Here is a 23,415-nt window from a genome sequence, read left to right as displayed (position 1 = left end):
CAGTATGCCCGACCACATACAGTTAATTTTATTATTTAAGATTAGAACATTGTCAAGATTTAACAGGGCTGCTTACTTGTTTTTCTTGCTTTCCACAACAAATGTTAAACTCTTGCTCTTCATAAAGAACTGTTCAGATCACATGACACAGTTATCATTACTTCCTCCAACCAAACAGTTCTTTTTTTTTTTATACAATAATGTTTTCATTTTGCTTTATTCTATTTCTTTAATTATTTTTATTCTATTTTCCATTCTCCCTTGTTGATATACAATCTCTCTCATTCCAGACCGGTCCTACCATCCATACATTACTGTTAACATTATGTTTCTACATTATCTGTCTGTTCTTCCCATCACGTCACCCATTTCCATCAGAAGTAGGGGAGGTAATTTCCTCTAGATACACTTTTTTAAATTTCATAATACACTTTTATGTGTAATTATATTTTTGTCATGACTTATTTATGGCAGTTTTGGATTCTTTGCTGACATTTTTTAAGACCCTGCATTTAAAAAAAAAAAAATCTTATCTTTATCTTTTATTTAATAAAAAATTCTGTATGAAGAGCACACTTTTTGCTGAAGTTATTAAAATATAAGAAAGTCTCTCTTGTTCACCAAAGTCTTTGTATCACATTCTACTCATCTTTGTTTCATTTCTGTTCATGCTTTAGATGTGAAAAAGAAAAAGTGAATAGAGCTACAACTCTAAATATTGTTTTTTTTATATACATGTATATTAAACAACAAGATAACTAGACACAAAGAAATTTCACACATTTTTACACATATGGGTTTAGAGTAAAATGATTCCCTTTATTGCACAAAGAAAAAGCCCCCGGCCCTAAATCTTGCAGTGTCTCATAAAACGTCATACAGTCGGTGCCTCTAAAGGCCTCTGAAGGATGTAGGATAAAAAAATGATTGTAAGCTGTCTCATATTTATAAAGGGGAGCAGGGACAAGCAAATACAGTGATGTTCAGAACACAGCGAGCCTCAACATTGCAGGAGTGGTACAAAAAAATGTATATTCATTATGTAATTTGTTAAACCACGCAGGAAAGCTCTGCAAACTTGTAAAAATATAAGCACAGTAGATCCCATATTTTCCAAAAATATTAATAAGCATTTATCAGTTTGATTTTTAATAATATGTTCTTATGGCTGCTTGTTATATATCTCCAGGGACCTGGGAGAAACTCAGCGTCGCCATCTCTCTGTGGGGAAAAAAAATAGAGCGTGTTTAATCCCTTAAATTTCCTACATTATTCAGAAAAGAAAAAAAAAATACACTAAAACTTTTAGTCTTTGGAAATTCCAAAAAGTGACAAATCTGAAGTAAACTTTTACCTCTTGTGCTCTCAAAGCAGTTTTCACAGTGCACCTTGTGTTTGTAGACCCACATGCTGTCCCCAGCTTTCAGATGTGCCAGAGTGTTGTTACACATCTCACACTGTGGGAACACAAACAAACACACACATGAGACTAGAGATACACACTGAGCATTCAGCTGCGTCAACTAACAAGGCTGTTTTACAGAGTGGATATTCTAAATCCCCTAAAGACTTCTTCAACCAAAGCGTGTTGATTATGATGGAAAAAAAACAATCAGACATAAACTCAATCTGCTTACTTTAAAGCAGGTAGCATGGCAGTTGATCTTCATGTCATCCAGGACCATCTTGGCATCACCTGTGAAAGGTTTACGGCAATAGCTGCACAGGTCTTTCTCAAGAACAGCCCTGTGTGGAACCAAAGCCATCATGGTTTACATGTAATAAATGTTACTCTTGTCTGTGGCAACAGTGACTTGGTAAGAACAAAGAGCTTTTTCTATTTGTTTATTGTTTTCATGTCTCCAAATAAAATTTAAACTTGGGGACAATAAAGTTGAAGTTCATACCTGTCAGAGGATCCATACACACTGTTTGAGGATTTAGAGTATATAGGATCCGTGAAACTGTCATTCGACCTGCTGTGAGAGTCAAATGGTTATCACTTTGTAAAGTAACAGTCTTGAACTACTCAAGCAATATTTCTACACCAATACTAACCTGCTGCTCCTGTAGGTTGTTGAGGAGGAGGAGTAGGAAGTTGGACTGGTGATGCTGGTGTACTCATAACTAGACAAAGACAAAATGAACCACAGATTATTTGCGAAATTTGGAATATACTAAACTTCTCTTTTTTTCTTTTAATGTAGAACCAAACTAGTGTGTAAAGTCTTAATTTGATGCTCATTCTGTTTCCTACCTGGAGTCTGGTTTGGGGTAAGAGTAGCTTTTACTGTCACTGTGAGGAAACAAAGAATACAATATTAGAAAGATTGCAGTAATTATGTTATTTGCAGGCATAGACAGGGACATTGTTGCAAGAGGTTTGATAATAAAATGATTACCTTGACTTGGTGCTGCTGATGGTGTAGGAGGTGGTGAGAGAGGAGGGGTTATCATCAGAGTAGGTGCTGTAGCTGTTTGTCACAGAAGCAAAGGATTGAGTTGGATAAAGTAGCAAGTAAACATTGCTTTCTTAATCTAGGCTATCTTCCTGGATATTTATTCATTTTTAGATACCAGTTCAACTTTTGATGTTAGCGTATCATTCTGAGCATGACGAGCATTAGCACTCGAAGCATTGTAGCATCAAAGTACAGCATCACAGAGCTGCTAGCATAGCATTGGTCTCTAAGTCTTGTTTGATGGTGTGTACAAACTATTAAAGAAACCAACACATCGTTTTCTGGAGTGAAAATATTTCAAGTTATCTTCCCTTTAATGTTAGAAAATCTGCACAAACTCTAAAAAGAGCTGCTTGCTTATTTGTTCTCAGAGATCCTGAATTCTAACTGCAATAATTAAATTAAATAGCTTTAAAATAAGAAGTGATTTTTTTCATTGATCTGATCTCAAAATATAAATAAAAAAACTAACAAAACCAGTTGGCCTATATAATATAATAACATTAGTTCTAATTTTAGGCCTGAATAACAGTATAACAGTAGCCTTTTGAAATTAACATTGGCTTTCCCTGTAAATGAATAAAAACTACAAAAATGTACTTTAAAAGTGGCACTAGTTGAACTCGGAGCATCCCTTGTACAGATAGCCCTAGAAATGGAGTTATATAAAACCTACTGCTTGGCTAAAGTTATTTTTTCATTTGACCAGTACTTGAATTCCTCTACAATCTAATTCTTGCCACATAATGCTTTATAGACCATCACAGGTTTAGACAATATTCTTAAAGAATCATCTTAACCCTATCCAATGTTTTTTTCAAATTTGTTATCATTCTTTATATTTGTACAGTTTTCTGCATTCTACCTGGTGGTTCTCTTGGTGGACGAGGGCGACGACAGAGTCTGGCTTTCCAATCTAAATTGCACAAAACACAAAGTCAGAGGAAACATGAATAACTAAACTGCATGTACAAAGACACGTCTGCACATTTTAATTATTTTTTCCAGCACTCACCCTCTGCTGCTCTCCATGCTGATAATCTCTCTCTTTGTGATGCTGCTGCTGCTACTGCTGCTGCAATAGATAGATAGATAGATAGATAGATAGATACTTTATTGATCCCGAGGGAAATTCAATGGCAATGTACCGGTAATGTTTAAATGACAGGTGGATTGGACCGTTGTGTGTTTTGTTTACTTATATTTCAGAGATGTCTCACCTAACAGGAGAATCCAGGGCAGATGTAATGCCTTTAGGCAGGAGGGTGCCATACAGATCATCTTCAGCCCTGGAAAGACAGTTATGATGATTAAACTGTGTGATTGTTTTAGTACAAGCTTAATTCTAAAAGGTGCTTTAAAATGAAAATAAAAAAATACAAATTGAATGATTAAAAGTTTATCTTACGAGGAGCCGTTCCTTGTTGTGATAGTAGATTTAACTTCTCTGAAAAATAGCAAGACAATATACTTTTGTAAAACTGTCTACAGTAAATATCTCTGTGTACAATTTCTCCACTGTAACTCACCCATTGGTGCTGCTTCTCACTGTCACTGTCTCAGTGCTGGAGATGGTTGTTTTGCTGTGAAGGAGAGAGTATTTATTATTGATTTGTCCGCTGCATAATCAATAAAATTAATTTTCTTGGCTTGATGAATGGAAATATCACCTGTCACTGCTCGAGTAATCACTCTTGATAGATGAAGGGATGAGTGTGTCGAACAGTTTGTCCTCCGCACTGCAGGAAAAGACACAGGATAGGATGTAAATATCATATAGATATTGAGGGTATTGAATTGACAGCAGCAGTTTTATTTCTAATTCATTTGTATGTTCTTTTCATAGAGGAATGTATTGTTTTTTGAAACATAGACTCCACTTAAAGGAGCATAAAAGCAACACTGATGAAATTGCTGAAAAGGTATTGTTGTTGCTTCTCTCCTGGCTCTATGGTGGTGCAAAGGCAGCACATACAGACCTACAAGCCCGCCTGTTCTCAAATGAGCCTTTATGTCTCGAGGTGGAAATGAAAATTCATGATGTGCATAGAGTATACCTTACTGAAGAATCGTACAGTAGTTTATATTTCCTTTTTGTCAAGTAATGCCATGAATCCAAAAATTGGTCAAAACATGTCAGTTTGTGTCTACTTTCTGGTGACACTTAAGCTCAAGCCCAGTGGTTCACCATGAAGATGTAAATATGTTTACTTCATTCATTATTAGAAAGGTGCTCCATCTTTTTCCCCATTAGCTTGGCTTGTAGTTTTTAGCAATCAGTTCCTAACAGGAATAACTGGTGCAGTCCTTTGAGACTACTTTCAGCGGGGGACTAATACACATTTGGTCCTTTGTTGAAAAGCAGGATTTTGTATGTGGGACTGACAAAGAAGCCTCCACAAACAACAGTTTCCATTAATTCTTGGTTAGGTGTGATTTGTTGACAATAAGAACATAGGAAAACTTACCCCTTAATTTCAGTAGTATAAAGAAGAACTTTCATTTGACTACATTGATATGGTCAACAAAATAACAGGTCCCTATCATTGGAATTGGTGGACTTTCAATAACGTCTTCAAATGACGTATATTAAACCTCTCCTAAATGAAATGTGTGTTGCTGTTAAAATATTTTACCCATCCTTTTCATCCCCTTTAATACTACATCAGAAGTCATTCTCCTTTCCTCTCCTCATTGTTCACTAAAGGTTAGGTAACCCACACTATAACTATCACAAACAACGTGCAACTATGTTTGTTGTGGAAACTGTAACTGTAACAAAGAGAATATACAGCCTCTGCTATGGTACGCCCACAATGAGATGGAACTCACTCAGTGTCGGCACTGCTTTTCACCAGCACCGTCTCAGTCCTTGTGACAGATGTTTTGCTTTGAGGAAGAAAAATATACTTCATTGCAGTAAATAGTTACTGCATGGCTAGTTTCATAATCATTAGAAACAAATGACTTCATGGCTAAAAAATATCACCTGTCTACGGGGTAGAAATCATCCTTGATAGACTGGGGGAGTTTGTCGTAAAGTTTGTCTTCGGCACTGCACAAAAATATACATTCAATTGTACATATTGTACACATTGAAATCCTGCAGAGAATGTTTACCAGTTGGCATTGTCTTACTCTTTATCGGTAGTAACAGCTGTCTCCGTCACTTTGGTTGTTTTGGTAGGCGAGGGTGGTGAGAATGATTGCCTATATGAAAAAACATGTTACTTCGTTAAGAAAGAATGTCATCAAATTCTGTAATGAAGTGCAAAAGAAGTATGTGTGCTTTAATTAAGCATTAAATTTTTTGTATTTAGAGTAAAAACATAGAACTTTTTGAACAACGCATTATTAACAGCTACAGAACTTTTCAGAGTTTGGATAGTAATATTGGACACATTAAAACAGGCGCTTCCCAATCTTTCGAAGCCAACATTTGTTGAGTAAATATCTGGATTTGGTTCTTTTCACGATTATCACTGATGCATTTGTTTTTCTGCAGACATTGTGCTTGTACTTCTTCAGAGTAAATTTTGCTGATGTTACTTTATCCCTGTTTTAATAGTCTTATGTCATTGTTTTTGTAATGACATATTTTGTTTACATTGTTTTAATTGTACTTTGACTGAATCAAATAACCTTCTTACGTCTTTCTCAACAAGCTGAAATAATCAAACATCACTGTTATATTTCTTACCCTTTGCTTGAAGCCTTTAGCACTCGCTCGTTGAAGGTCTGTGTGGGACTTTTAAGCACAGGAGACCTGCAAGAAATCACAGTTGTCATAAAACCTACACAGACTTATGGTATGATAGGATTAATGCTGTTATAATCTTTACTTGAGATTCTGGGTGGTATAGGTGGTGGTCTCAGTGGTCTTTCCATTCCTGGTGATCTTAGTGGTTGTGGTGCTGAAAAAGGAGAAACACAAAACAATTGTTCAAAATGATGGGCGTAATATTTAGACATGTCGTGGAGCATGATTCAGGCTCATCTGTGACGGTATTGACAGTGGCATGATAAATACAACGTTTAAATAATGTTCCATCTCAAAAACCACAGGCTTAGCTAAAGATTGGAAAAAGACTTGATGAAAACGGTTTTACTCAATGAATTCTGTACCAACCTGCTGCTCAGCTCATCCTGACTTCCACTGAATCTGCAATGACAAAACATTTGTTTCTTGTCAAAATTTATGAAATCATGTGTCCTAATGACTTTCTAATCATGACTTTTTTTTGTTTTAAAGATCCCATAATGTTGATTGGAAAGGTTACCTCTTGGTAAGAGAACCAACATATGATGACTTAGGTGTAGTTTTGACGGGGTTTGATTCTCCAGTCTGTGATCTAAAGGCACACAATAAAACATGAATTAAAAGGATTCCTGACATTTATAATTATGGGTTGCAGATGAAATGTTTGATTCACCCTGAAGGGCTTCCACCAGAATTGCGCTGGCTTAGAATAGTTTTCCCATAGTTGGGGTCATCGCTGAAGGAGAGAAAAAGGAAAATAAATAACTTGTATGACTCTGATGGATCACCACTTTGACTCACTGAATACATGTAGATAGGCGTTTGACAGGAGGTAAAATGATTGGTTAACTACAATGCCAAGTTTGACCATCATGTTCAAAATACTTACTCAACAAGTTCATCCTCATCATCCGCTTTTCGGATCCAGCTTCCGTCTTTCAGGAGATTTTTGACTGAAAAACACAAAACATGGGAACTGGTTTACTCAAAGGTGTTACACACAACTCTTTATCTGGTTAAGTCCTACACACTCTTTTTATACAATAGAGTTCTTGATTGCTTGTTTGTCTGTCTGACTACAGACAAACAGACTGTATCTTTGGCTCTCAGCCTGACACCTCCTGTCTGACCAATCACAGTTCAGTTCATCACTCCCTCTGGTGTGAGGTTTCTTAATTGATGCCAGTCTGCTTCGGGCTTCCGTACCTTACTGCTATGACATTTCGATACTGTACATTTGTATGAATAATTGTACTTTTTGAACACCTGCCTTTTAAAACAGGGGAACAGTCTATATCATTTGTGTTACGTTTTCTTTTAAATTTTCTATTACCCATTTTACTTGCATTATTATTATCTTTTTTTTAAATTCTTACTTCTATTGTTATCTCACCCAACAATCAATGCACATCAAAAAAAGTGCAATGATTGCACATATCAGGATGTGCCTACAGCATACATAGCAAAGACAGCAGCAAAAGCTAACAGTAAGAATATGCGATTGAAAGAAAAAATTCTGATTAAGTAACATTTGTGGCATTTTATTATTTGATATTTCGTATTACTTACTGTTCTTGCTCATTTTGCAACTTCACCTGCAAGTCCAGAAGAAAAGAAAAAAAATCAGATACTAAAACTACAATAGTTTTACCACTAGGGGGCACTGTAGGCTTTCAAATACTGTGCTTGTTCTGTCATGACCTTTGATCTACCCACGAAAACCCAACTCAAACATCTCAAGAATCAACATTTTACATTTGCAGTAGACGTGTAGGTTTTCTCTTCGTTTGCTCATGGTTCAATGAGCCCGAGGAAATTATGCTGAAACCATTAATGTACTAAACTGGTTTGTCTTGATCTGTACTGACAAGTTACACCCCTTCACAACACACCCTCTCCAAATACACTATTGTCAGCAAAACAGAGGGGCTTACTGTGACATTTCATTACTGACGAGAAAGACGTTACCCTTTCGACTCGACAGCACTTTAAAACTTCCATATCTGACGCCTTAAGGAAGATAACTACAGCTGTGAGGGAACTGTTAACTGTTAACACAACATTTGTCTGATAAATAGAACCATTTAACTGCCTTATTCCAGTTATTCAAAAGCATTATATCAGGCTCTGCGTTTACTTGTTCAAAATAAGTCTGGGTTGTGGCTTGATGTAGCAGATGTCACAAAGAAAAGCTTTAAAACAAAGTCTGTAATTGAGCTTTCTTTAAAAAACAGATTTCCTCATTTAAGAACAGAAATAAACTCAAAGTCGAAGAACAATCTCATGTTTAGGAGCCTATACAAACTTTTTAGACGAGAGACTTAAAGACTTGTCTTGATGATGATTCACTAATAACTCACATGTCCTTTTTATATTACACATCATTGTTAAATAATGTCTTATTTTTTAACCTCTACAGGCTGTTTTTAAATCTTTCATCTGCATCTCCAGTTTGAGCTTGCTTTTACAAGCTGTACAAGCTGCTCTCTTTTTTTATGCAAACACATCCAGGAAATCAAAAATAAATCTAGAATCAAACTGAGTAGAATCTGGACTTGATTTCAGCAACTAGGACTAAAATGTCATGATGGAGCAAGTAAGGCCTAAAAAAACCCAAAAACAAAACATAGGAAAGTACCAAACATGCTTCAGGTTGTCTCATTCAAAGTACGTTTTCTCTCTATTGTTTGAAGACCATTGTATAAGGCACCTTGTCTTGAACAAGTCAGTATCCCAGAGGATTCAGTTACCCATAAATAACACTTCTACATCTTAATGCTTAACAGTCTAAAATATCAAGACGAAAAAATGACAATATTAAATGAGAAAGTAAGACAGATGGGGCACGTACCTCCACACAGAGCGCTTTAACTTGCAGGACAATCCTTGTAAACTGTCACTGAGTAACACCTGTCTTTGACGCTACAATCACACCCTCATCGGCCACTCTGCCTTTTAACCTTATGGGAGGAGATTCCAAGGCCAGCCCAAGGTGTGGCTTCTGACAACAATCAAAGAACACATTCTCTCTCTTGCTCTAGATGTTTCTCTGTCAGTCATCACTTTTTGCACCTGGTTATTAATTGCTCTGCTTTCTGTCTGTAGGTTGACAAAACAAATGTAATAGGGTGGAGAGCTGAAGGACCTGACATTCAACCTAGGCATCAAGGAAGCAGCACGTCAGTGTGGGTGTGGCTTTTTGTACTTCTTTAACCTTCCATGGCTGAACTAAGTAAAGGAATAGGAGTTAGTGAACCCATTTCATTTAGGATAATCGCTAATATTAAAACCTTTTCTAATTATATCATTTTTTTAAATGTACTTTGCATGTGGTCTTGTACTTCATGGAGATTTGTGATTTATAATTAATACCAACTACCTACTAACAACCTTACAGTCCGGTCACAAATTATCTTCAACATCCTAGTAATTTCCCAAAGACGCTTGAGCAGCTCTCATAAAACTTTGAATTCAACCTTTAACAGCATTTTTGATCTAAAACCTAAAATCATACTGATAATAATCAAACCAACTTTAGGACCTGCTTGAGTGGTTCTGTGATTCTTAGAGATAAATCATCAGAGGGAGACGTAAAACGTCATAAACCCTTTATGAATTGTCAATGTCACATTGTCTGTGACAGCAAGCTTCATTATTGGGTGTGCCGTATCTTAGACGTTCAAAGGTATGAAAGGTGCATAGCTCAGAGGGGAGTGACAACATGATACTGAGGTGAACCCCACCCTTTACAGTGACAGCAAGAAAGGAATGCAGACTTCACTGCTGTGATAAACTACTAGGCTTAGTGCCAGGTTGGGACATTTTAAGAAAGAAAAAATATGTTTCTTTATCAAAAAGTAAGACTGAAAACACAATTTTAGGGACGTGATAAAAACAACAACCCATTTTCACAACCTTTTGGTCAGACTGGGTAACTAATGCTCTAATTGAAATGCTACACAAGCATCTTTAGAATTACAGAAGAAGACTTTGCTCGTGGAAAAAGTAGCTAAGAAGTTGTGAAATGAATTCCTGTGGTCATCACCAGTCCTCTTTATCTGTGATTATATCCCAGTGTACGTGACTAACACTGGGTGGCGCTAAGACTACAAAGACACATCTGGTTGTACAACTCTGTTAAAATCAATATATTTAGGCTAACAAGCTGCCTAAGGCAAAGCACTTCCTGATTGTTATTGATGCTTGGTTGAAGCAGCAAAAATGTCTGCAACCTGTTCTAAACAAAAGAACCTGAGAATTGATGTGCATTTAATTTCTACGGCGAAATAAGAACGCTTGTTCCCCCCTCAAATACAGGTGTTGAGACTTCCTATTTCATCTTTTCACCACCTTTCTTGTCTTTTTAAGCCTAAGCCCAGTGTGTGCCTGTGCGTAAACACACAGGGCGTCATCTCTGCCATTTCAGCTCCTCCTTCTGACCCATGGCATCATCTTGGCCTATATACCCCTCCTCTCTCCAAGGACAGAGATGAGACACCCAAGGAGTTCAAACTGCAGCCTCTGGACACAAAGGTCACACAATTCAATGCCTGATGACGAACTGTTTATAACCTTGTAAGGTCGACATTAACCTGCATCTCTAAAATAATGTTTCAATACACTTCAACCCATTAGAGTTTTTTGTTTGAAGTATATCACAGTAAAATCCTAATAGTACAATCCTTTGGTTTTACAAGCCCAAATTCTTCTGTTCGGAGTCACTTGTCATCACTGATACAACCTAGCACTCTGATACTGCGCATGATAATCTCTGGATGCTTCCTGGGTTGCTATGAGAAGAGACTGTAGACCGACCCCTCTCTTTTCATTGGACCATCGCAAGGCATCACAGCCAATAGAGCATCAGTGGGGTCTATGCACATCTCTTACTCCATTCATTTCTCTCTCTCTCTCTCTCCCAATAAATATGTATGTATACACATCAACATATACAGTACACCAATCTCTTTCAAATGAAATGGCATAAAACATGCATAAGGGATATATTAGAAAAATGTATGTAGGAACAATTCTCCTATTCACTTCATTTGCTCATCATTATAATCAATAGTTTCAGCTGATAACATGTCTACAATCCAACACTTAATGTATCACTGATTGCACGACTCAGAATTTGCACAGCCCTTGACAGGTCTCTATATCAACACAGATCATTTACAACTATTATCACTGTTTTTGGACATGTTCATCTACCTCAAGTAAAGTATGTTTACATTTAGTTAAACATTACTTACAAAATGTTGTATTTAATGTTTCACCTTTTAGAGGCGTAGTATTGTTTAGTAAAATCTTGGATGTATATTAATATTTTTAGTGCAATTGTTTTAGTAACTAATATTGTGTGCTGCTGTAACTCCACAATTTCTGTCTGTCTGTCTGTCTGTCTGTCTGTCTGTCTGTAATTGCCTTTTGATTGACTTATATTAACCATCATCATAATATCTGCAGATATTGCATGCACCTTAAGTTGACCCTGTCAAAAGATGTCATTTTCTTACAATTTGAGTCTGATGTAAATGAACACATCTGTTGTCTTAGTAGGTGCAAATACAATCATGAGTATTCATAAAAAAGATGCCTCTTTTGCTGTTGGAGGGTAGTACTATGCTGGCCTTGTACAAGGCCTATACACAGTGAAGAAGACCAGTGTTTGACTAACCAGAGGAGGGCAGCTATCCTTGCGAAAAATAATGACTTTGTTTGTTTGTGATCACATGAAAAATTTTCACAGTTACACAATGTTCACTGGAGATAAATGATCAACTCTAACACTGAACATTATGCCAGCTTCTTTTTGTGATGGATTGTAAATGATAGAAGCAGAGAAAAAAAGAATTGAATGAAATGTAAAATAAAGGCAGTCATAACACATTGCAACAACCCTTCATTATTTTTAAAAGCTTTTAAGGAAATTTTAAATTGTGTGCTCCAGATCAAACTGGGAGGGGCCCTGGATTGACAGCTGCAAATTAAATGTCCAAACTCCATCTGCGTTCAATGTGCAAAACAGCTTTCATGGCTTAATCTTATATTAACCAAGCCGTCTGTCACTTGTCGATTTTATTTTATTTTTTAATTAACTACATATAAATAATGTATGCAGGGGGTTATAATTGCGATTATCAATCAAACGATAGCATCGCCTGATTTTTAGTGGTATGAAAATATCCCGGCATGCTACTAGAGACGCAGGACTCAGGCCGGGGAGGGGAGGAGGGGATGATGGAGCTAAGATGGCAGCCCAACTGAGGGTGCTGCCTCTCTGGGGTCAAGAAATATTCCAGGAACGAATAAAAACCAAACACGACAAGGCTATTTTGGGAAATTAATGCTGCCCTTTTTTTCTTTGCTATCTCACAAGATTTTTTTTTTCTTGCTATGGCTTGAAGGAGGAGATAGGCTCCAGTGGTTGGGAGACGAGCACCGTGTTGACGCCGCCGTGGCCCCGGATCGAAAAGAGACCGTAGCTGCACAATTTGCACTTCTAACAACTGGTGACCGTGGATGCTAATTGTTGTATTTCTGCAACTTGGATCGATCAAATGATATGACATGTAGGGGATTTAACGACAAGTGAATTGCAACTAGATATAATCTAGCTGTGATATCTTTTGTGTGATATATATGCATTGTTCTCCAAAACGATGATGTGTGCTGCTGCGGCAGCAGCGGCCGCCGGTGGAGGGATCCTGCCGTCCTCATCGCCCTCGATGGGGATGGGTGTCAGGGTCATTTCTGGAACCGGAGCCGATCTTTCCACCTTTGGGTCGGGGATGGGTTCTTGTCCGACACCCGGAGCCCAGTCGGACTGTCGGACTCGGTATCAGCTTTTACTCTCAGGGCGAGCTTTGGCCGAAAGATACAGACGGATTTATACCACAGCTATCAATGATAAAGAGCAGGGGATAAATCAAGGAAGGTGAGTGAAAATAATGCAGAGATGTTACCGCAGAGGCTGGTTCTGTCATTTGTGTGGCTAACAACCGTATGCTAACATTAACCCTTTAATTACAGCAGGTCAGTTAGCATAGGCTACACCCAGACCTGGTGATTTTTGGTTAATTTCACCTGACCTACCGGGGGCATGTTTCATATTAGCCTTTGTGTACAGTCCCTTCAATGTGCTCTTTATAATTTGGTTGCAGTCTTTTACAGAGGAGGGGGGTTCAGCCTGCTAGTTAGCATGTTGGCTCTGACTTCCCTAGCTTATAATAGTCGGCTAAGCTAAAAACCAACACCGCGTTTATTAACATTTTTTGCGTGTTAAGGTCGGCAGAAGGGTGCCAAACCTTACTCTCAAACACAACTCTCTCCCTATAAAATAAAAACAAAAACAAAAGCAGTTGGATACACAATCTCTTAATAAAACACCCATTTGGTTCACAGCCTACACAAGCTAGCTTGCTAAATATCATGACAGCAGTTAATTAGCAGCTACACAAACAGCCGATCCCGTAATGCTTGAATTTGCTGTTATACAATTGAAGACAACAAGTACTCGAGTTGTCACTGATTGTTAGGTTACCTAATCTTTCAATACAAGTTGATTTTAGTGGGGCTGTGTGTTGTATTTAGGCCCAACGGCGTCACTGTTTCTACAGCTATCTGAGGAGCTATCAGCCCGTCCTTCCTCTGGTTATTATAATGTTTAATAAGTGTCTTTTCAATACACTCTAGGTTTAATTAAACAAATGCACCTCCTTTATATTAAACAGAAATATTGTCTCGTATTGCAAAACAAACAACCTTAATGTTAATGGGTGAGGGTGTGTTTTGGAGATGGGTGAACTCATTTGCTTTTTTTTTTTGGCATAAGGCTGGTAATACAGTGACGTCATTGTAGTCAGTCAGGTTGTAGACTGAGTGGCTTCATCGTTGCAGCATCCTCCCCTCAAGACCCCAGTTGTTATTCTGAGCCCCCCCATGTACAAGTCCCACTTTGAGCCAGTATATAGTGAAGTGTCAACATCACTCTCATAGAAACTCTGTTTTCACACTTCCTGAATCATTAGGTCTAAACAGATAGACGAAATAAAATGAAAAACAACAACAAACAGTTTCTATTTCGCCTGCTCAAATTTATCACCCCCCCCTTCTATCTGCCACACACCCCCTTGTCCTTTACTCATGGTGAAGTGGAAAATTGTACTTATCCTTAAGAGATCAAGTCACGCTTAAGGGAAATTATTTCCTCATGTCATTGATGTTGTTATTAACAAGATTGAACATCGTTCGCTGAGATTGTAACCTGACTTTTGTTTTAACGTGCAAGATTAGCCCAACCTGTTCTTGTACACTTTAACGTAATTGTAAACAACTTGCCAATCTGTAAGACGTCCATATTCTCTCAGACTCTAAACCTTCTGATTTTTCCTAAATGCCATGTACCAACAGTAAAGTTACTGTTAAAATCAGAGTCAAAGCCAAATGTATAACTGAAGCTTTTAGAGCTAAAATTGGTCAGAGTTATTACATCAACACTTTTCAAACTGCCAGTAGTTAATTGAAAATGCTTATCATTATTTTGTAGTGAGTTTTAAAGATGACTTATTCATGCTCTGTCGTTCTGCTTTTAGTAGTAAGTCTATTTTTGGTTCCCAGGACTGTCTAGTCATTGTCATTTCAAAGAGAATTTGAAAGCGTCAAAAGGGAATGTCGGCAAGAACAAACTTCTGCTTGCTTTTGGTGCTTTGTCAAGATGAGTTACACTGAATCTTGTGACAGCTGCTACACCTCTGGCTGTTAAGTAGGGTATTCTGTGCTTCAAAAGACACTCACGTTGCCTGCTACATAAGGTATCAACTTGCTCTACAAGGGAGAGAAAGTGAGACTACAATTAAATTCCTGCGGAATTACTTTAACAATGCAAATAGCTATTCTAAACTAATTAAAGGATTAATGACTTTTTTCCTACAGCATTAGACTTAAATATGTTGTCAACAAGGAGCTTTGACTCCTCACATGATTATATTTAGGTTAAATATTGTGATTTGACAAAAGAACGTAGAAGCTGTGCTAAATAGTCGACTATAGTCGGCACTTAGTGTTCAAACATGTTTTTGCACTTCTGAGTGATCACTGTGTACTTTCAGGGGAAAGAAGGCTTTGAGTAAGAAGAAACTGAAAAGGCGACAGAAGGTCAAATCAAAAGTGAAATCAAGAACAAAGGTAAGAGACCAACTGTTGCACAGTGTTACACAACAGAGTTTTAAATGCCAAGTCTACCATGCAGGATGTTTACAACCATGACAATAGTTATACATTAAACTTTATTTTGAAGGCATCTTGATCAATTACATCAGACATAGCACACTACACACATGCTAGTAATAAATAAATGAATGAATGAATGTGACATACTGTACCTATGCGTGACACTGTCTGGACAACATCATTACTATATGCTATTATATAGTAGTAGTAGTATTTACTATATGACTCGTAGTTTGAATCCTTCGGTATACTCTGATGAATCTTTAAGTTGACTGAATTAATTCAACAGATTAAGGATCAGATTAGAGAGAGGTTTGGTTTCTCTGCCGTCTTGAAGCTGGTTGGCACAAACGGTCATTTCTCACACGATAATGGTCAGATGACAGGAAGCACCAGGTCTACATAAAGCTGGAGAGGTGGCGAGGCAGAATCAAAGCACCATGGGAGTGGCTCTGGCGTGTGTGCGATGGCCTGTTGCCGAGCGACCTAATGTGCTCCACATCTCCACGGCAACAGTTACCTACCTCCATCTCCCCGAGTCTGTATAGGAGGATGGATGTGTTTTTGTTTTTGCTTCAGTCGTTGACTTTGCATGGACAACGTCACAAGTTTTGACATTCAGATCTTTTAGGTCATCTTCTTGCTCTTTGTTTTTTCTTTTGAAGCGAGACAGAAGCTCGCTGTATTGATATTCTTGAATATTGGTGGTCATTGTCTGGATTTAACCATTCCCCCCACCCCATCATTTTGGCAGGCAAAGGCAAGAGAAACACACATGATAGATGCTGTGGGGCTGCTTAATAGGTTGCAATTTTTATTTAAAATTCTCTAACTCAGAGTTAAAACTGGATTTATTTCAATAAATTAGACTTAAAAAATGTAAACAAAAACTGCTCTCTCACTTAACATTTGTACATCTTCACTGTGTGATTGAAAACTTGGTATTGTGTTCACGCTTCAAAACCTTTTGGTTTAGTTAAGTGGGGAGGAATCAGCTCTCAGTTTGATTAATTATTGCCAATTTAGTCGAGGAAATAAAAGTATTTCTGGTTTCCTTTTGGATTCAGTCGAAACATGTTGCAAGCAGAAGTATTGAGGCATATAAACTGTAAGTCATAGCTATTATGAAGTCTTTAATATTTATTTACTGCGTAACCTTATTGGAATATTGAACCATGTGATTGCACGACGCACATTTTTCCAACTTCGTCCAGGAGATGCAGAGAAGAGCAGAGGCTGTAGTGTTTTGAATCTACACCTAAAAAAACGATGGAGTGGCCCAGTCAGTTCAGATCTGTGTTCAGTGAGTTGATGTCCTGAAACAGCAGAAGATAGAAAATGGAGCGGTAGGCAAGGCTGGCTGGAAGAGAGATCGTGGGTTGTAACACGAGCAGTCATGCTTTATTCGTCCGGGTATTTGTGATAACTCCAGCTCTGTCACGCCGCTCACACTCGTCAGAGGGGAGTGTTGTTTTGAAGGAGCCTCTTCTCTCTCACTGTCTGCCTCTGTACTCATAACCATGTGAAAGTGGAGTCAGAACAAGAGACAGACCATAAACACTTATCATCCTAATGAAGAGGCTGATGTAATGTCTTCTTTGGAAACAGCAGATGTGTGATGTCTTTTTTTTTTGTTTGAAATCTATAATTATAACAAGAAGGGGACTCTGCGAGCTCAGACCTCTGCCAAAGCCAACAGTCCTGTCCTCTGTGATATGCAAATCTCCAGACTCAAACAGTAATGTCTGGATGCATTTCCTAATCGGTTAAATTTAAGCTCGCGGCTTCGTCTTTAGAGATATCCGTTTCATTTGTACTTCTAGTTCTAAATATTCAACATACTGAAAATAAATTTGTGAAAAACACAATGTAAATACTCCATGTGAATATATGAATCACTTGGATTAAAAAAATGTCACGAACATGTGAGTTTGTTGACAAAAATGTCTCAACAGAAATGTTTTTTTTGGGGGGGTTTTTCAGCTCACAAATTTGACAATTTCTTTCTTTAAGCAGGATCCAGATCCTTCCCAGTTGGTTTGTTCTCGGTTCATCGTTGGTCCAATAGCTTATTAACTAACGACTTGTTTGTTCTCCCATGAAACACCCTACCACATTAAATCCCTAAAATCCATTTTCATTCATCCTGCTGAAAACAAATGGCGTGAAAACAGAATATGTACAGAAGAATGTTACACTTCAGATCCCCAAATACATCTGATAATTCTTTCCTTTTATAAACAACAATTACCGTATATGAAATCTACCTACGATCCTTACTGCACATAGAGCCATTACAACCCAAAACCAATCAGAATATGGGATACTAAGAGATATCAGAGAAAAGAAAGTAGTGATTGTAAAGGCAAGGCAGTGAAAAACGGTAAGATTCAAATATACTAAGGGCTTCACTGACAGCTAGTACTGGATGACCGAAGCCTCTGATATCTGTGTTAAGGGGAAGTTCTCATGTGGTTTTAATGGAAGTTTGACACCAATCAATAGGCCAATCTAATTGGGTGAAGTCGTAAAGCATCTCACTTTGTATAATTTACACATTACTGACGAAATGACTTTGAAAGTATAGATTGGGGATTCAAAATAATTTGCTGTTCAGTATAATTTGTGTCTCTCGTGTCAATAAGTCCGAACGTTCCTCCATCATAAATACACAGCCAGGACTGTTTCATTGAGGCAGAGATCTAAATCATGCTTATTCGGGTCAACATGTTAATTTAACACGATAACTCCATCACTCTCTTCGCTCAGTGAGAACTAAACAAGCTGCGAGCAATTCTGCGTTCACATCCGTTCAGACAGACGGTAGAAGGAAAACCAGAACTCATTTAAGAGGAAGGAAGCAGGACGGCAAAATTAGGTGAGCCCACGAGAGAATACCAGGAACCATAAGGATACCTGGCATTTCTTTAGAAGTGTGTGTATTCAAACTTTTTTGCCAAGATGAATAACAACAGTGACGTGAGGTAGCTCCCTCACACAAAACGGAAACAGACAGGCGAGCCGGACACCTCGCAGCTGATCTTTTTGCCAATTCTGCTAATTAGCTGTGGACTCTGTGCTTGTTTTATTCATGTGCTGGCCAGAAGGTGTTGTTCATCAGCCTGAATCCGTGTGATCGGAGGGGGGAGGGTTTCACCAGTGTGGAGAATAGGTGGGGATGTATTTCGTTGGACAAAAGAACGAGAGAGATAATTGCGAAACAAAATGAAGCAAAAACCATCGAAAGCCAAATTTGAGACGTAAAAAAAAACCCGTGATTACTTTTAAAGCCCTTTGCAGCAGAGCACACACATTAATTCCACCAAACATATTCCTGTCCTGTGGTTATTTCCTGAATCCTCACTGACTTTTTAAAATATCTGGATGATTGCAAACGCTTCTGACTCGCCGCCACTTTGTTCCCCAATCCAAAGAAAAATGGCAGTAAGTAGTTATCTGGATAGGAAAGACGACCGTGAGACTGATAACATAAATATGTTCTCTTTCATTCTAGGGGTTTGAAAAGTCCATCAGAGCTCTGTACACAACTTGCACACCAAATTTGAAATAATAAAAAGTTAATCTGCCCTAAACATCAGAAGTATTTATACAGAATCTCCCCCTTTTGATAGATTTATATATTTACTCCTTTAGTGCTGAAAAACGTTAAACCCCTATGCTTGAGCTTCTTAGAAAACAAACGTTTTTATTCTTTTTCTAATTTTTCCATAAAGCCGACATTCGGAAAGTGCAGCTGTCTGAGTGCGGTCAGGGCTTCTGCGCCAGCCAAAGCTTTTAGACGGTCATTAAATCATCAGTGAAGAGCGGAGAGACACTAAAGAAACCATGAGATGGGCAGCAACGTTCAGTTACCGGCCTGTGCTATTACAAACTGAAAGGAAACCACAAAGCATCAGCTGGTTTTGCATATACACGTACAGCAGCGCCTTGTCTTACATTATGTGCGTCATGTAAGGTAACTAGCCACGACAGCTCGCTGATGATTTGTTTAAATTTCAGTTTGAAAGTGTCTGCTCTCGTGCAACTTGTCAAATTGAATTTTCCCTCTTCGTGTAATGGATGTATTAAAGCCGAGAGCTTTTTCTGGAAGGTTAGATTTATATACATACAGACGTTTTCCATTTACAGGCTGGCAAAGTTATGGCTGTTGGCTGATGGCTACATTTCACAATAGACAACAAATGCAATTATTTCCATCACGCGCGATAGCATAAAGTTGACATGAAAAAGTGACTGTCAAATAAAAGGAAACCATAATGCACGACCAAACGACAATAACATAGAAGAAATTTTTTTGGACCACTTTTTTCTTTATTGGGGGAAGCAGCAGAAGAGCGGCAGGACGAGTAGAGAGTGGGGGATGCCACGCAGCAAAGGGCTGAGGTCGGAGTCGAACCAACAGCCGCTGCAAAGAGGAGTGTAGCCTCAATACATGGGGCATGCGTCAAAACTGCTCGACTAAAGGCGACCCACGAAGGAATAAAAAAATCTTAATTAACGCATGACTTCAGTTTTTTACTGCCTTTGGATAATGGAGAAAACGCATCAGCTCCCCGTCTCAGATAATCAGCGGCAACATGCTGTTTTTAGGTCTCTGCTCCAGCCCTTTTGTGTCACTGTCCTCTCCTAAAAAAACAAACCATTTTCTCCTCCTTGCTTCTCGGTTTGGGTTATGAACTCTAGATTTTGAAGGCGTATAAAGTGCCCCTTTTCAGTGTGCTCCTTTGTGAACGCTGTACAGGCACTTTGTCACAAGTGCTTCTCAAGCAGCAAGCCAGGAGAGCTGAAGCCAGTGCTGTTAGACGAGAGAGCATATCCCTCACTCCCTTTAGCTTTGAGCTGAGAATGAATGACCTCTCTCCCCAAATAGATGACATCACCCTCTTGTGATTGGGATGCCCAAAGCGCAACACTGCAAGAGAGCTCCAGTCGATCAATACCGGTCTCTAGAGGTTGCCTCTGGACTCGACTTAAAAATGCTTTGCTTTGTAAGATGGAGAAAGCTTATCAATTAGTTAGCCTATCACGTTTCTGTGTGGAATTCCTTTTCTCTAATCATAATGATTATTTGGAGCTAAATGCTTAAGCTTTGCTTTAATGATTTTATTGTTCGTTGTCCCTGTTGGCTTGTTCTATTCATTTATGTCAATTAGTGCAGACTCAGGATGCAGCGATAGCGTCGGCTCACAGTTCGCTATGTACCTTGGTGTTTCGGTCACAGGTTGGTTCTGAAGGTCGTTGGAGTGTTTTGGGAGTTTTTGACAACTTTTACAGGAAGAGTTGAAGCAATCAAAGCATTTTTTTTTTTTTTTACTTTTAGGCAAAACTACTTTTTCTTTTCTAGTCTTTGTAGTTTATAGTCTCAGTGAAAAGGAAGTAGTGTTAAAGTCGGGCCCATGTAGACCAGCTTTACAAACAGGAAGACATTTCACTATTTTTTAAATATATTTATTCAAGCCTGTATTCCCTAGTGCAGACTATAATGTGATAATAACATAATAATAATGAAAATGTATAATAACATGTCCTTGTTTTAGGCGATACAAAATAAAAACAGAACTGCTAAAATGAAGTGATTAAGTCATCTTTAGACTTCCTTTTGTCTTGAAAAAGAATCAACCGTTCTACGATCATCGTTTTTTTGGTTTTAACTTTTGGACTATTTGAATTCTCGGACTCTCTGCGCTGGTTATATAAATGAGCCAAGTCAGCCATTTTGTAAGTGTGATAGGCAGGTCGAGCTGGTAAAGCTTTGCCAAGCCCAGTGTGTACAAAAGGAAACCTCCTGAGGAGTCAACACTGAAGGAGGAGTCGTTTCATGTCACCAGTTTCTCACTGACTTCAACATGAGGACGATGACAGAACAGATGGCGGAAAGACCGGCTGTCAACAGATCTGTACACTCGCGAGTCCTGACATATTGTTGTTATATCATTTCAAGTAAAAATGTACAATCCTTGTGAGGTACAACTCACACTCGTGTGTGTTTGTTAAATGTGTTGGTTAGACATACCACTAGTGGATGATGCACTTTGATATTTTTATATTCCAACATGAATGGAATTGCTGATAAAAGTAACTCAACTAGGGTTGTTATGATGCCAGAATGTGATATCAGTCATGAAAACACATTTATAGCTGTTTTGATAACGGAGCAACAAAAATAGAAGACATCCACTCCTGGGTAATTGATGGTTTTTAAGTATAATAAAATCGTGCACTGACTCTTGCACACTGTCTTAATTACATTAAAACAACTTACCACCTAAGTTGGATAATGCATTTCTGCAATTGAGACAGTGTCACTCATTGGCTCTCTGTAAGAAACTAGAGCGTGGTAGTAGGCGATAAAAGGACGCGAGTAGTTTTAGTAGTTGCCGACCTGCGAGGTCGAACGGACCCGACTGCTGCAGCATCTCCGAGTTGAATCATTTAGAATCACCTGATTCGTAAAGTTTCCAAGTATTGTACATTATGACAACCTTGGATACAAGCGTGAATGATGTCCATGATACAGAGTGTTTGACTTGTTGGTTAAGTCGGCTGTGATGACATGAAGCAGTAATATGTCCCCTTTCAGCTGTGGTGGCCGTCAAAATGAACAAATACTAAAAAAAAAAAAAAGGTCTCCTATAGTGACCGGCTTCACATTAAAACATGATTTACCCTCTTGTAGTGAACAATCACTGCTCTTGTGTACACAAACTTGTTCTCAGTATTGGTAGATTACAAATATCTGACTGATGCTCAGGCCTGCTGCCTCCCACTGACGACCTCTTCTCGGTTTCTCCACAGTCGGAGAGTCTCGATGGAGCCCTCTTCGTGCCGGACATCAAGCTGCACAGCAACCCTTCTGCGTTCAACGTCTACTGCAACGTGCGGCACTGTGTGCTGGACTGGCAGCAGAGAGAGGCCTCTCTGGCGCTCGCCTCCAGGAGCTCGGTGCAGAGCGGAGACTCAGACAGCGAGGAAGAGGAGGAGTACCGCGAGCCAGCCGTGAAGCTGCCAAAGGTTGGTGTTCGCTGCAGCAGAGGCCGCCTGCGCCCCTCTGTCTCGAGGATACAAGAATCCTTCATCATCTCGGGCTCGTATATAGGACTCATCCTTTTTGTTGTTGAGATAATTGGTGTCACGTTACCAGAGGTTTGAAACCCCCACACAGGATTACAGCCTCTGCTTTAATTCCCTTACTCCCTCTTCTTCTTTATCTTCCCTACTCCATATCAGCTTTAATTAAAAATGAACCTTTTTATTACACCTGGAAACAAAATATAGGAGCATGCAATAAGTGTGTCCTTTATTTTAGGAAGGTGTTGCTTAGATGCCTTATTAAATAAGACAGAAAACCGAGGGAACTCGAGAGCTTTTTGCAACGGACGGATACAACAGCAAAGCATTTAAGAGTCAAATTGTAAAAAGGATTATTGTGCTTTCTATGACATAAAAGCAGAATTAAGGGATAAAGGTATGTCTTTCCCAAAAAGACCGCTACCTTCACAGTTCCATAATAATGTGAAGCGAAGCAGCAGAGGCACCTCAAAATGAGTGGAGCATGAATTGTAGAAAGTAGTTAAGGATTAGGCTCCAGAGATATCTTTCGAGTACATGAATGATGCCCTACTTTTCTCTCATACAGTCTGAGATGCCTTTTAAAAAAAAAAAAAAAAAAAGGCTCATGACAGCAGCGCTGTTGCAGTATGACATCACGGAGAGTAATTGAACAGTAATAAAGTACATGTTGATTCCAGCTTGTGTTTTTTTTTTTTTTCTTTCGATCATTCAGAATCATATCGCTTCGCCCAACTGACTGAAAAAGCCATATAGATTGGGGTGCTGGTGGTTAGTGTACTGATCTATATTCCTTCATTTTTTCCCTCCGTCTGGTCTCGTGTACATTTGTTGTGAAACTCTGTAGCTGAGGAAGGAAGGATCATTGGG

The 23,415-nt window shown here is 38.6% G+C and overlaps 2 protein-coding genes across 19 annotated transcripts in view; one reads left to right on the top strand and one right to left on the bottom strand.

Annotated features, from left to right (window-relative positions):
* Positions 1-798: 798 nt before the first annotated feature.
* Positions 799-9,152, bottom strand: scel (sciellin). Of its 4 annotated transcripts, none has more exons than XM_079358120.1 (24): positions 9,074-9,152; positions 7,792-7,817; positions 7,112-7,175; positions 6,896-6,958; positions 6,743-6,814; positions 6,592-6,624; positions 6,305-6,376; positions 6,163-6,228; positions 5,601-5,672; positions 5,452-5,517; positions 5,295-5,351; positions 4,133-4,201; positions 3,992-4,045; positions 3,871-3,909; positions 3,683-3,751; positions 3,478-3,537; positions 3,328-3,378; positions 2,403-2,474; positions 2,258-2,296; positions 2,059-2,127; positions 1,908-1,979; positions 1,638-1,746; positions 1,355-1,457; positions 799-1,221 (listed from the first exon to the last, which is right to left on the bottom strand). In XM_079358120.1, exons 2-24 carry the CDS (start codon positions 7,802-7,804, stop codon positions 1,205-1,207), a joined length of 1,401 nt encoding a protein of 466 aa, XP_079214246.1. In that variant the 5' UTR covers positions 7,805-7,817; positions 9,074-9,152; the 3' UTR covers positions 799-1,204. The 4 variants fall into 4 exon arrangements, with proteins under 4 accessions (XP_079214246.1, XP_079214247.1, XP_079214248.1 ...); XM_079358121.1 differs by having other exon boundaries at positions 3,478-3,534; XM_079358122.1 differs by having other exon boundaries at positions 3,478-3,531.
* Positions 9,153-12,428: 3,276 nt separating this feature from the next.
* mycbp2 (MYC binding protein 2) overlaps positions 12,429-23,415 on the top strand; it is a 63,469-nt gene continuing 52,482 nt past the window's right edge. For 10 of the 15 annotated variants that reach the window (XM_079357836.1, XM_079357830.1, XM_079357835.1 and 7 more), the window contains exons 1-3: positions 12,429-13,162; positions 15,336-15,411; positions 22,273-22,488. In XM_079357836.1, the coding sequence (XP_079213962.1) occupies positions 12,888-13,162; positions 15,336-15,411; positions 22,273-22,488 (567 nt within the window). In that variant the 5' untranslated portion in view covers positions 12,429-12,887. The remainder of the gene's footprint in view (positions 13,163-15,335; positions 15,412-22,272; positions 22,489-23,415) is intronic. The other 5 variants (XM_079357828.1, XM_079357829.1, XM_079357825.1 and 2 more) reach the window with 1 other exon arrangement.

Source organism: Symphodus melops (genome assembly GCF_947650265.1).
Source record: "Symphodus melops genome assembly, chromosome: 12".
NCBI lineage: Eukaryota > Metazoa > Chordata > Actinopteri > Labriformes > Labridae > Symphodus > Symphodus melops.
This window is presented reverse-complemented; position numbering and strand designations above follow the sequence as displayed.